This window comes from Aedes aegypti, chromosome 1, assembly GCF_002204515.2.
Source record: "Aedes aegypti strain LVP_AGWG chromosome 1, AaegL5.0 Primary Assembly, whole genome shotgun sequence".
In the NCBI taxonomy this organism is placed as follows: Eukaryota; Metazoa; Arthropoda; class Insecta; order Diptera; family Culicidae; genus Aedes; species Aedes aegypti.
The window spans coordinates 176,735,587-176,749,394 of record NC_035107.1 but is presented as its reverse complement, the minus strand read 5'-3'; the positions used below and the strand labels follow the sequence as shown (position 1 = coordinate 176,749,394).

Genomic DNA, 13,808 nt, shown 5'->3' with positions numbered 1-13,808 from the left:
GACTGAATTCAGTTCCTCAATTGGAGCTCGACATGCGATAACAAGCTTCGACCTTGAGTTGGCCGAAGCAAGAGATTTTATAGTAGCCTGACTATCTGAACAGAAGTATATGACTTTGTCCATTACGTGATGTTGAAGTGCTGATTGCACTCCACACATACGAGCACATATTTCTGCCTGAAAAAATGGTGCAGTGTCTGCTAAGTGAGTAGAACTGATTCAGCCTTAGTTCACGCGAATATACACCAGCTCCAGCTCTACCTTCAAGAAGGGAGCCATCAGTGTAACATACTATATTGTTTGGTATAGGTACTTATTTCCAAATATCCAGACGTCCACTCTTCTCGTGAAGGGAACAGCATGGTAAATGTCCTGTAAGGAAAGTGACCAGCAATTTTGAGATCCTTTGGAGCAAGGACAATTTGTCCCAATTCACCAAAAGTGGAAACAACGAGGTGTGTGTAGATCTACGATTCACTGGATTTTTCTCCAGTAGATCCAGTGCCCATAAACGGTAAGAGCAAAAAAGTACTTCTTGGTTTAGATGTATGTGTATGTGGCGCAACGTCGAAAAGGGTCTCAAGCGCTGCTATGGGAATCGAACGCCTTAGACATCGCCATCAAGCACATCCTTTGGTGATGCCCGTTTTTGGATTGGATTGTTCTCACTTCGTCATTTTGCCACCACACAAGACATCCATATGCCAATAAAGGTCGATATCGTATACAACCTTGTGTAAAAGAGTCACAATGGACTTTCCATATTGGTAAGCATGTTGATTAACATGAAGAGGCATGTTTGTCAAATAAACATCACGGATGTTATGATCAATAATGCGTTCCAGACATTTCAGAAGAAAAAAGGTCAGACTAATTGGCCTAAAACTCCTCGCTTCTTCATACGACACACGTCCTTTTTTGGCGATAAACTTCAAGTTTGCTGAAAGTAGCAAAAATTGGGTCCACAAGGTTACCTAGTTAGAAGTTCCCTCTACGAATGTACGTTTCTTGAACTTGTGCCACTTGCGCTGTACCATTTTGCATAAGTCTGCAAATATTGATCGTTACTGTTCTTTTATGCTGAAGATTGATCTGAGCTAACATAACCCACTATCTAAACTAGGTACGATTAAGCTGTTTGCAATCTCAACACCAGCAGCGAAAACACCAGATCGGTATCTATTGAAAGTTGCCAAAGCCGAAAAAGCACAGAATACACTGTGCAAAATGCATAATGTGAAACCATGTAGGTGATAATTTAAATTAAATAGCAACATATTCATAATCCCACCCTCGTTTAGCCTAAGGCTACAGACTGAAGAAGGGCAGCCGATTAAGGACTGTTCATTTTCTAAATTGGACACCTTGTTCATGCTGTATCTTTTTAATTTATCAATTAAATTTTAATCGGTTTCCTGTACATCGTTCGATTAGTATTGTACAATGTTGTAATAATAAAATATACTCCAAAATAATTAAATTGCACATACATATGGAACAACGTTTAGAACGGCTGATTTTTTGAGGTTATCAAAATCAATGATTTATAGAAATTGGCTGGAAAATTCGACAATCTATATTTTTCATTTTCAAAAAAGGCTTGTTCTTCGAATGCAATATCAATAAGAAGCCTGATGGAAAAAATCAAGTTATTTTTGAAGCAACAATTTTAAAGATATAATAAAATTATTTTTTCCTCCACTATTGCTCCGAGTAGCACACAAGTAGCAGTAGCAATACTTATCAACAAAGCTCATAATATTTTCGATGGTAAAAAGTTAGTTTTTGGTGATCCAGAGAAGTATTGTATTGCGCCATATAAGTGAAACGAAGAATTTTGTATGGAGACAACAAGCATGTTGAAAAAATCGATTTAATTTAAATTTTATCGAGCAATTTCAACTAAATTATTTCTAAATCGAAAGTTTAAGTCCTATTTTGCATGCTTGGTGGATTAGATCACAAGAAAGTTTGATAAATCATACTTTAAATCTCATGTAAAGATCAATGAAACCACTATTTTATACAACTTTGGCGAGCTGTAGCTAAAAATTTTGACGTGATGGAATATTTCTGAGAACGGCATTAGATTCAACGACCCAAAATCTACTAAAAACACGTAATTTGATTCTTGAGACTTGCAAAAATGTCATTTTTGTTTCGCTATGTAATAGATGTGAAAGTGCGCTGAGAACGCGAAAGATTATTTATAGAGCAGTACACATGATTAGACCGACTCAAAAGAGTATCAATTAAATGTAAAAGGTCAATAAATTTTGTTGATTGATTAATTGCGGTTACCTCCTCATCGAAATACAACTATCAAACTGTCCCTTGTTATGTTACAATAAAAGTAAATGCAAATATCCGGTTTAAAAAAATATAATACAACTTAAAGTGTATCTGATACTGTGATGTCTTTTTAACAGAATTATAATTTAATCGGTTGATATCAGGGGTTTTTAGTATAACAAAATCTATTGCAATTTGCCAAAATAATAATTTTCGCTAAGCTAGTATTGCTACGCGTTGGCGTACGGATTACAGTTATTCAAAAACATTGACAAAATATATACTTCTCTTTTCATGTTAAAGCGATAGCCATATGTTATCTTTTTGATAAGAGCTCATTCACGATGAAACGTTGAGACCTAATCTATCAACGGACAATCGTCAGTCTTGTTCCAAAGCTGTCGTTGAACAAAATACAATGCCGAAGCCGAAGAAAAATCCCAAAACAGTGAATTTCGATATCGATCATGATGCAAATAATATTCATCGAATCAGTGCAGGATACGGGATAGTTATTGTGATACTGGTATTGGCAGCTGGATCAGTGACAAATTATTTCCTGACCAATCTTCCGGATGCTCTAACTGTAGCCGACTTGGAACAATACCCAGTGGCGTTTATTGCCGAACGTGCTTGGGATAATCTGAAAAGTTTCACAGACCTGGGTCCAAGGGTCGCTGGATCCAAAGCAAATGATGAGTTGGCAGTTGGAATTTTCAAACGTGAGATTAAAACTATACAGGCAACAAAACATGTTAATCAAGAAGTTATTATGGAGAATCAGGTCGTCACTGGAGCCTTCAACTTTACATTTTATGGTACCTCGATGACGACTGTTTATCGCAATATTCAGAACATAGTAGTGAAACTGAAAGGCAAAAAAGATGATGCCCTACTGTTAAACTGCCATTTTGATACAGTTCCAAGTAGTCCTGGAGCGAGCGATGACGTAGCAAGTTGTGCAGTTATGTTGGAGATTTTGCGAGTTATGTCTAGGATGCCGGAGCAAAACATGCATTCTATTATATTTTTATTCAACGGAGCTGAAGAAACACTATTGCAAGCATCTCATGGTTTCATTACTCAACATAAATGGGCAAAAGATGTGAAAGCCTTTTTGAATTTGGAATCAGCAGGGTCCGGAGGAAAAGAAGTCTTGTTTCAAACAGGACCAAATAGTCCGTGGATGATAGATGCCTATGCTAAGTCTGTGAGACATCCTTTCGCACAAGCAATGGCAGAGGAACTATTTCACACGAAACTCATTCCATCTGATACGGATTTTAGGATTTTCCGCGACTATGGCAATATACCCGGAATGGACTTGGCTCATTTCTTGCATGGATACCGTTATCATACTAAGTACGATTCATTGGACTACCTATCGTTACCTGTTTTGCAGCGCACTGGAGATAACGTACTGGCTTTAACTCGTGAAATAGCTAATTCCGAACACTTATCAACTAGCAACGCTGAACCGGGGTCAAATACCGTGTTCTTCGATTTTCTTGGATTGTTTTTCGTCAAATATTCTATGCGATCGGCAATGCTAATCAATGCAACAGTAGCTCTACTTGCGGTGCTGATACCATATCTTGGTTTATCGGCCGCCACTGGTAATCGGGCAAATAAGGCAATCCGAACCGAAGCATTGTATGGATTTGCGAGCATCTTGTTGGGAGCGTTACTCAGCGTAACTACCTGTGCGGCTATTGCTAGCCAAATGGAGGCACTGGACAAACTTATGACATGGTACAGCAACACTTGGTTGATATTGGGAATATACTGCGCACCTGCATTGGCAAGCCACTGTTTGATGCAAATGTTTTTCAATGCATTCTTCGAAAACAAAAAGGTAAGTAAAAAGACTTTTAACCTTGGATCGAGTTAAAAGTCGTTTATTAAAGCAAAGTACATCACACTCGAACTACACGCTAGAAATGCTAGCAACGAATGGTTTTTTAAATAGTTTCCCAGCATAGAATGCTACTTATTTCCAGTCAATTTGTTAGATTTTAGGCCTGCAATGCCTAAAGACAGACTGACGATGCTTTTTGTTTGTTTAAGTTTTATTTTTTTTTTTCCTGACATTACGTCTTCACTGGAACAGACCCTGCTTCTTAGCTAAAGGTTCTATGAGTACTCCCACAATGTCCATGTTTCTTGAGGTTTTCTTCTACAATTGTGTTGAGTGATGAACTAGATTAACCCGTATAGGCCTGAGTGAAAGCAAAAATACTAAAACCTCCAACACTCAGCGAATACTTAACGGATTGGAATATTTTTTTGTCAGTATACTGGCCCACATATCTAGCTTCTAGAAATGGCCGCAGGAACTCGGGAATACTCCTGTAGCCGTAGTTATTGCGGTGGGTCACTGGGTCAAGTCGGGTAGAAAAAGGCGATTTTTTGGGACATGTCAAATTATCTTTGTTTATTTCCAATGGCATTAAATTTATTTTGCAAAAATCATCAAGTTCTGATATTCAACATTAAAAATGAATAGTTTTGCATCGTTTAGAGTGTACTTGATGCGGCCCCTCGGGCTTAATGTCCTGAAGAACCGGCTCTAGATTTGTTAGATATTGAACCGTTTCAAATCTCTAAAAGTATAGATCAAACATAGTGGTTCACTAAAATGCGTTCCCATAAACTTGACACAGATGTTAAGATACAAATTGTGCACTTTATCATAAATTTGAAGCATCCCTGGGACCCGAAAATGGTCATTTGTTGGATCAATCATAGGCAGTTAACATAATTGTTCAATTTAATCGATTATCAGAAGGTTTACTTACGCTGGTGCGTTTTTCTTAAAATTCCTTGATATAGTGGCCAGATAATGGCTGATTCGGGAAATTATCTGTGACTTGGAATTTGCCTACCTCCAGGGGCACAGAAGCACAAAACCCTTGTCACACGACCTGACCCAGTGATCCACCGCAATAACTCCGGCCACATGAACATTCTCGAGATTCTCTGACCACTTTCAGAAACTAGATATGTGTACGAGTATACTGACAAAAAATAATTGAAATCCGTTAAGTATTCGCTGAGCGGTGAGAGTTTTAGTAATTTTTCTTTCATTCAGGCCTGTACGGGTTAAACTAATCCCGGGTAGAAATCAATTATTAAAGATCTTATTTTGTTCGAAATGAGAGCTGAAGAATTTAATATGCTACTGCAGTAAAAAATCTAAGTTATTACAATCGACTCAGTACAACTCGATGTTCTATAACTAGACATTTGCTTTAACTCGATTGCGTGACAATGTGGCAGTGCATTTACTAAATATATTTGGAAAAGCATGACCAAAAGGGGAGAGGCGATTTTGAAATTCGCCCTGGCGAATCTAATATAAATTAATTTTGTTCGAAATAGTAAGGGCCCATTCACAAATTTCATGACGCTAAAAGGAATGGGTAAGTGTTGTTAAGATGTTACAGCTCATACAAAATGTTTAGAATGTTCAAGCATAAAGCGTTACGGGGGGCTGGGTTGGCGTCAAAATGACTATTTTTGGCGTTATGAAATATGTAAATGAATGCAGACGGAATTTCCATTACGAAAAGATCCTGAACCGACCGGGATTTGAACCCAGACACCTTCAGCATGACTTTGCTTTGTAGCTCCCTTTACCGCATGACCGCTATAGCCATAACAAAAATAATATAAAACAATCACGGTGGATACCTTTTCCTATGTATGCAGGAATAAAATAGACCCGTTTGTGTGATCTTTAGCATCTTGTCCGGCAACTCCAATCCCTATCTCTTCTTGGTACTGGCCGGTGTACGAGTAACCTTAGGGAAGATCGGATAACCAACTCCGTTGGAACTCTGGTCGTATGCTGATAGGGAAGGGGGGTGGGGTTTGCTTTTGCTGCAAACCTGGAGCGTCTATCTGGACCGAAACAATCAGCATAGACCAATGCGACGAAAAAGGAATAACGATTGGAAACTCGGTACGTGGAACTGTAAATCCCTCAACTTCATCGAAAGCACCCACATATTCTCCGATACATTGAAGGACCGCAAGTTCGACATCGTAGGGCTGCAGGAGGACGCGAGGTGATCGAAAGGTTGAAGCAGCACTACGACGAACACTTGAATGGCGCTCAGAGCACAGGCGGAGGTTCAAGGCAGCGGAAGAAATGACTACGTCGGAATGTTGGACAATAGCAACCAACCAGCTCCCACTTTGAGGGAAGTTAAGGATGCCGTTCAACAGCTCTCATTGAAATAGGCCCGGAGAAGTTGGTCGCTTGTTTGCATCGGCTGATAGTCAGAATCTGGGAGACAGATCAGATACCGGAGGAGTGGAAGCAACTGGTTATATGTCCTATCTACAAAAAGGGCGACAAGCTAGAATGTGAGAACTATCGAGCGATCACTATTGTAAATGCCGCCTACAAAGTATTATCCCAGATCATCTTCCGTCGTCTATCACCAATAGCAAATGAGTTCGTGGGAATTTATCAAGCCGGTTTCGTGAACGGCTGCTCGACGACGGACCAGATCTTTACAGTACGGCAAATCCTCCAAAAATGTCGGGAATATCAGGTCCCTACGCATCACCTTTTCATTGATTTTAAAGCTGCATACGACAGTATTAACCACGTAGAGCTATGGAGAATCATGGACGAGAACAGCTTTCCCGGAAAGCACACAAGACTGATTAGAGCGACAAAGGACGGTGTGCAGAACTGCGTAAAGATTTCGGGCGAACAATCCAGTTCGTTCATATCCCGCCGGTCGCTAAGACAAGGTAATGGACTTTCGTGCCTGCTGTTCAACATTGTGCTAGAGGGTGTCATGCGGAGAGCCGGGTTTAACAGCCGAGGCACGATTTTCACAAGGTCCAGTCAATTTGTTTGCTTTGCTGATGACATAGATATAATCGGATGAATATTTGAAACGGTGGCAGAAATGTACACCTGCCTGAAACGCGAAGCAACAAGAGTTGGACTGTTGATGAATACGTCGAAAACAAAGTACATGCTGGTGGGCGGTACCGAACGCGACAGGGCTCGCCTAGGAACCAGCGTTACGATAGACGGGGATACCTTCGAGATGGTAGATTAATTCATTTATCTCGGATCCTTGCTAACGGCTGATAATATACGGAACACGCATCATCTGTGGAAGTCGTACCTTCTATGGGTTCCAGAAGAACCTGCGGTCAAAAAAGATTCGTCCCCGTACCAAAAAAACGCTGATTATACCGGTGATCCTTTACGGGCATGAAACGTGGACGATGCTCGAAGAGGACCTGCAAGCATTCGGAGTCTTCGAACGTCGGGTGCTTAGGACGATCTTTGGCGGTGGGCAGGAGAACGGTGTGTGGCAGCAAAGGATGTACCACGAGCTCGTTGCACTCTATGGAGAACCTAGCATCCTTAAAGTAGCACAAGCTGGAATGATGCGTTGGGCGGGGTAGGTTGTAAGAATGCCGGACAACAACCCTGCAAAAATGGTGTTCGTTTCCGATCCGGCAGGTACAAGAAGACGAGGAGCACAGCGGTGAGCTGACAAGGTGCTGCAAGATTTGGCAAGTGTGGGTCGCAGTAGAGGATGGAGGGAGGCAGCTGCGAACCGAGTTGTATGGCGTGGAATTGTTGACGCGGTTTTATTGTAATAACAAGAACGCAAAATGATGATTTTCCCTTCAGCTTTATCTGGACATTTCACTTTTTTTTTTTTTCTGAGTATGCTTTATTTCTTTGAGGCATACAGAGAAAAAAAAGATAAAGTTATGCATGAAATAATTGAAAACAAACTAAAACAGAAGTAAATTTTGAACAAATCTCTGAGTGATTACAGGTGAAATGAATTTCGGAAGGAATTGTAAATTGGAACCTCAAAAAAAAAAAAAAAAAATGCCGGGAAAAAATCTAGAGTAATCCCTAGTGACATTTCTGACGCATCTCCTGATTAAATACAAAACAAAATCTAGAAATGATGAAAGCTCCAAATGAAACTTCCTCTAAATGTATGGTATCATCAATGGGGGTGACAATGAGTCAGAGGGGTGAGAATGGGTCAAAACATAATTTGACATAGCTTAGCAAATATTTGATACACTAGTGATCCCGGCAAACTTCGTCTTGCCATCAAGTAGGCTGTTATGTCTGTAATGACTACCTTAGTTGAGTGGTTAGAGTTCACGACTACAAATCGAAGCCAAGCTGAAGGTGCCTGGGTTAGATTCCCACTTGGTCCATGATCTTTTCGAAATGGAAATTTCCTTGACCTCCCTGGTTATAAAGTATCATCGTACACAGCAAAAAATATATAATTCAATCCAGCTACTGCTGTACATCAAAATCTACTAACCGATAGAACCGGTTTGAGAAGCTGACAAAGACGATATAAAAGTAAGACCGGAATTTTAACCCTGGTCTAGCGAGTGAAAGCTTCGTCCGTCACATTGCCCACACAGTTACGGATCACCCACAGTTACGGATCACATTGGCGTTCATCATCGGATAACTTGCTCAAGACATAAACGTTGACGTAAAACATATTTTTCCCATGTCATACTATTTGTCTTCTACCATTTGTAATGTTAAGCACAACATTCAACCGCCAAATAACGGTGTTTTTGACAAATCTCGTATAACTTCTGATCTCGCCCTAAAAGCCATTGGTAACCATGTGTGTAGCTCGTTGTTTCTGAGCATTTGAATGAATTTTCATGTTATTTAATAACGCTCTGGGGAATATCTATCTATCTTCGTACCTGCCACACGATATACACATGCAAAAATGGTCAATTGGCATAGAAAGCTCTCAGTTAATAACTGTGGAAGTGCTCATAAGGACACTAAGCTGAGAAGCAGGCTTTGTCCCAGTTGGGACGTAACGCCAGAAAGAAGAAGAAGAATGGGGAAAAAAGGATCAACATCTACCAGCCCGTGATGTTGGTTTGGATGCTATTTCTTTCATTTGCTCAGAAACAACGAGCTACGCTCGTGGTTACCAATGGCTTTTAGGGCGTTATCTCAGAGTTTTCGAGAAATGTTTAGTTGGTACCACCAGTTATCATTATATGGTCGTTTTCGGTAAGAAGTACTGTCAGAATTCATAAGCTCCCACAAATGGTAAAATTCAAATGTTATAGCATAAAACATGCTCGTTCGCTTCGATACAGTATGAATTTATCTTTAGAAAACATTTTTCTTGATTGTTGATTCTAAATACCGAATATTAGCATTTCTAACTAGTGGTCCATAATATGGGCTAGGAAATGATTGTTTACCACGGTTATGAATCACTTCCAAAGAATGTAGATTTCTGCCATTTTAAGCATTGGATTCGACATTTTCAGACAATAACACTAAGGATGAAACTCATAAAACATCAAGGTTTGTAAATTTATTTTCTTAGCAGTCAAAAATGCAGTATCACAAAAAGGGCATTTTACCCTTGTTCCAGCTCTTACACTGCTATTTTTTGCAGTACAGTCGACTTTCCACATCTCGATGTTCTATATCTCGATATCTCCCTATCTCGATGTGTACTTGGTTGATTTCCGTTCCAGTTTTTCTCTCCGTATGTCGATATTCCTATTATCAAAGGTTACTAGACCCGATTTCACTGATTCAAAACAGTTCGCGAGCACGAAGTGACGTCTGCTTGTTTATTATTTTCCTGGTAACGGAGTGGTTTTCAATCTAGTTTTCATTAAAAATGCGTTCTTTGTCTCGATTTCTCCCTATCTCGATGGTCCCTTCAATATCGAGATGTGGAGAGGCGACTGTAGTATGTGACGCATTGTTAACTTTTGCCAAATCATGCAGTACAGATGCATTGAGTTGAAAATCTCTTGATTTTGCGCACTGATCCGTAATATGTCACAATTTGATCCATAATTTCATATTATACAATTGATCCATAATATGCTTTTCAGAAACCTATACAATTTTTAATTTTTATGCAATTGTATGAAAATATTACACTTAAAATAGTTTCAATTTCAAAGTTTCAATTTGAAACGATTCAATCTGTGCTTTTAAATTACAATTTAACGTTTTCCATGTTGTTTTATTGAATTTCATAGGTTGGAATCCACACTATTTGATCCATAACTGTGGGGTCATGGTACAAGTTTTGTGTTGCTACTCTAAACGGGTTTCTTAGCATTTTCATCGATCGAATCCGCTTACGTTTTGAGCGGAATAGAGTAACGGTCGTATTTTGGACCCCCGAAGGACGTGAATTTGGTTTTTCGTCCCAATTAATTGATTGCACAGTGTAACCAAGTCAAAGAACATGTCAAAATGTAAAGAAAAACTTCTTTTACGAGATAAAAATGCTCTTTTTTCATTATTTTGGACACACCAATCCATTTGGGATCCTCAAAGCTTATATATTGAACACTCAGCATTGTATAATATGCTTGCCCATAGTCTAATCGATCAATTGGCAAACAAAACTCGAAGAAATTCTACGCTTTTAGTCCAGAAATTTGAATATAGTTTTAGTTTAGATTTGAAAAATGTCTGACGGCTTCAATTTCTGTGTGTAACGTGTTGTAACGGTTGCACGGATGAACCGATTGAAATAAATTAGTGTCAGATAAAATAAATACATTTTCTATGTACAAACGGTTGATGCAAGCGCGAAATGGTCATAATCAAGAAATAAAATCTCCTGGACAATAACTTCGAATCCGATTTATTGTGAGACCACATGTTACGTCTGTTTGTCTGTGGTGAAACTGTTCATCATTTCAATATTAAGATCCTTGCGGGTCGTCTATAGGTTCTACTCCATTACCCCGAATGCCATTTCCCCGATTGCCATCACCCCGATTTCCATTACTCCGAATGTACCATTATCCCTAATTCCATCACTCCGAATGCAATCTCCCCGAATTTACAAATATCATGACATGTCAATATCATCAATGGGGTAGAACCTATAGACAACATTTCCCAACGATATTGCAATTCGGGGTAATGTCATTCGGGGTGATGGGTCGTTCGGGGTTTTGGAATTCGGGGCAATGGCGTTCGGGTTAATGGCATTCGGGGTAATGGAATTCGGGGTAATGGGGTAGAATCCCCATATTACCTCTTAAACCTCCGAACAAAAAAAAACTCCTGTATATGATTTTCTCCCACCTTTTACAGAGCGTACTGACAACCGGAATGATTACTCAGGCTAGGCTCATTGGTGTCAACGTATTTTGGAGTATTCTCAGTCTATCCTTCACATTTGCGAACCTGCGTAGTGCTTACATCTTCATGGTTCTGCAGATGTGTTCACTTACTTCTACCATCCCAATAGTTTTGAGCGGCCTTCAAAGAACTGTGCGAAAATGGATCCTGCTACATCTGATGGTTCAATTCATAGCCATAGTTTGTACCTCATTCTATTACATAATATTCGTAAATTTATTTGTTCCCATAACTGGACGATCCGGGACTGTAGTCAACCCTGACATGATCATCGGAATCGTAGCTGCCATAGGTGTCTTGTTAAGCTGCAGCTATTTGTTACCATTGATGAGCCTCGTGAAAAACCCTCTGAAGATAACAGCTAGCTTCTCTGCTGTAGCGTTGGTAGCATTAATCCTAGCTTGTTTTACCCCAATCGGATTCCCTTACCGAGATGCATCTAATGGAAATCCAACTACTCAGAGACACCTTGTCACGGTAAGTACAAAATAGTTTTGAGGCGATCCGGTGTGTTTGGAAAATCAAACAAACATCAATTCTTCTAATTTACAGCACACATTCCGTTTATTCCATGACGAACTCGGATTGCTGCGGCACGTGGATCATGGTTTCTTATTCGAAGTTCAGGATCGCAATGGTGGACGAACCCTTCAACAGTATATTGCATCTGATGATAGTTTCGTACCGATGGAAAAGATGGAAAGTTGTGCGAACGAATTCTTCTGTGCAATTCCGCTAGATGCCATGTGGCGACAAGCTCACTTTAAGTAAGTTCATCAAAGCCTTAAACTAGAGGGAGTAAGTGAAATTAACGTATCGTTTTCCAGTCACTTCTGGCAGCCCGCAGAAGCACCTCCCGAAACGCACAACATGTTCACACTAGCCTACGAAGAAACCAAGCAGCTAAGCGAACGAGTGAGAAGAATTCGATTCAAGGCCGAGGGTAGTCTGCAGTCGTCCATTTTCATCGGAACTAAGCCTGGAGTTGAATTAGTTGCATGGAGTTTGCAGGACGTCATTCCACCTCCGGTGAAGTTCAATGATCAAGAAGGGTATTTCGCTTACATCACTCATGGTGTCCCGAGTGGACCATGGAACATAACAATGGATTTTGAGGTGACAATCTAAAGAGTGTAACTGTGCTCGGATAAATAAATTCATAATAATTTGTTAATTTTTTAGACGCAAGACCAGAAACATGAAGGATTTTTGGCTGATTTAGGAGTTGTAACGAAACTTTGGGAGTATCACGAGATGCACACTGAAGACTTCAAGAAATTACTGCAGAAATTTCCATCGTGGGCCCATGTTGTACCTTCTGTAGCAGTCGTCAATATGCTTACGATATGAATTTTTTTTAATAAATGGTAAATAAAATTTTGTGCTGGTAGAATAAAACTGTTACAAATATTTCAACATCCGCATTTGAGCATGTTTGAACGTAGATGACCGTACGAATTGTAGTTGCTACTACGTGATTAACCATTGTAAAACTAGTAACTGCACACTGAACAAAATCTACACGTCAAGGTTGTGTGTTTTACTTACGCGCAATAAGAAAACCCACATGACTCGAGTGTGGTAGCCATATGGATTTCGTCATTGACTTCACGATATAATTACATGTGTATAGACATTAGATTGTCATGTGAAGCAATGTCTAAAGTATCAATAATGAAAACCAACTGCTTTGCTTATTGAATACGAAAGTAATGGCTTAAGGCGACACGGGAGACCGTGTTATTTCCCCTATCTTTCGTCTCACTCTAGCAATAATCATCAAAACTTTGTGAAAGCAAATCTCGAGTTTTAGTGAACCGATGATGCTGAAAATTTATTGGGTTGTGCACTACATATATAGAATCATAGTGATACATTTTCGCATCGATATATGGAGTGGTTCTTGGGATTTGCTTCTTGAAATGGATAGGGTGATTATGATGACGTCCCATGCGGCCTTAAGATAGCCATGTGTGACAGAACATGAATATCGTGAGATTAACGTTCAACGCTCCGGCATCGTAATCATCGTCATCATTGAAATTTCAAAAGCAGTTTTTTTATTCAAATCATAAAAATATTCGATGGAAATGTGTTCACTGTGTTTCAGTTGAAGAATAGGATACTTTGAACACATTATCCTGTAAATTTTCTTGATTTTGAATGAAAAAACTGCTTCTCAAAATTCCGAAATCTATTTCGTATCATGCCCCATTAAAAGAAGACATTTAGTAGTAGAACCCTTGCTCCCCAAAATATGGATTCATCACTCTTCTGCTTGTCGCAAGCTCACGTGAATGTTTTTTCACAATCAAGAGAGCCAGCAATAAGC

The 13,808-nt window shown here is 39.6% G+C and overlaps 1 protein-coding gene across 1 annotated transcript; it reads left to right on the top strand.

The window, feature by feature from the left end:
* The first annotated feature begins 2,665 nt into the window (after positions 1–2,665).
* On the top strand, positions 2,666–12,892 carry LOC5574589 (endoplasmic reticulum metallopeptidase 1). Its single transcript, XM_001655162.2, has 5 exons — positions 2,666–4,147; positions 11,429–11,953; positions 12,029–12,243; positions 12,304–12,592; positions 12,659–12,892. Exons 1-5 carry the CDS (start codon positions 2,711–2,713, stop codon positions 12,824–12,826), a joined length of 2,634 nt encoding a protein of 877 aa, XP_001655212.2. The 5' UTR covers positions 2,666–2,710; the 3' UTR covers positions 12,827–12,892.
* The last annotated feature ends 916 nt before the right edge of the window (positions 12,893–13,808 follow it).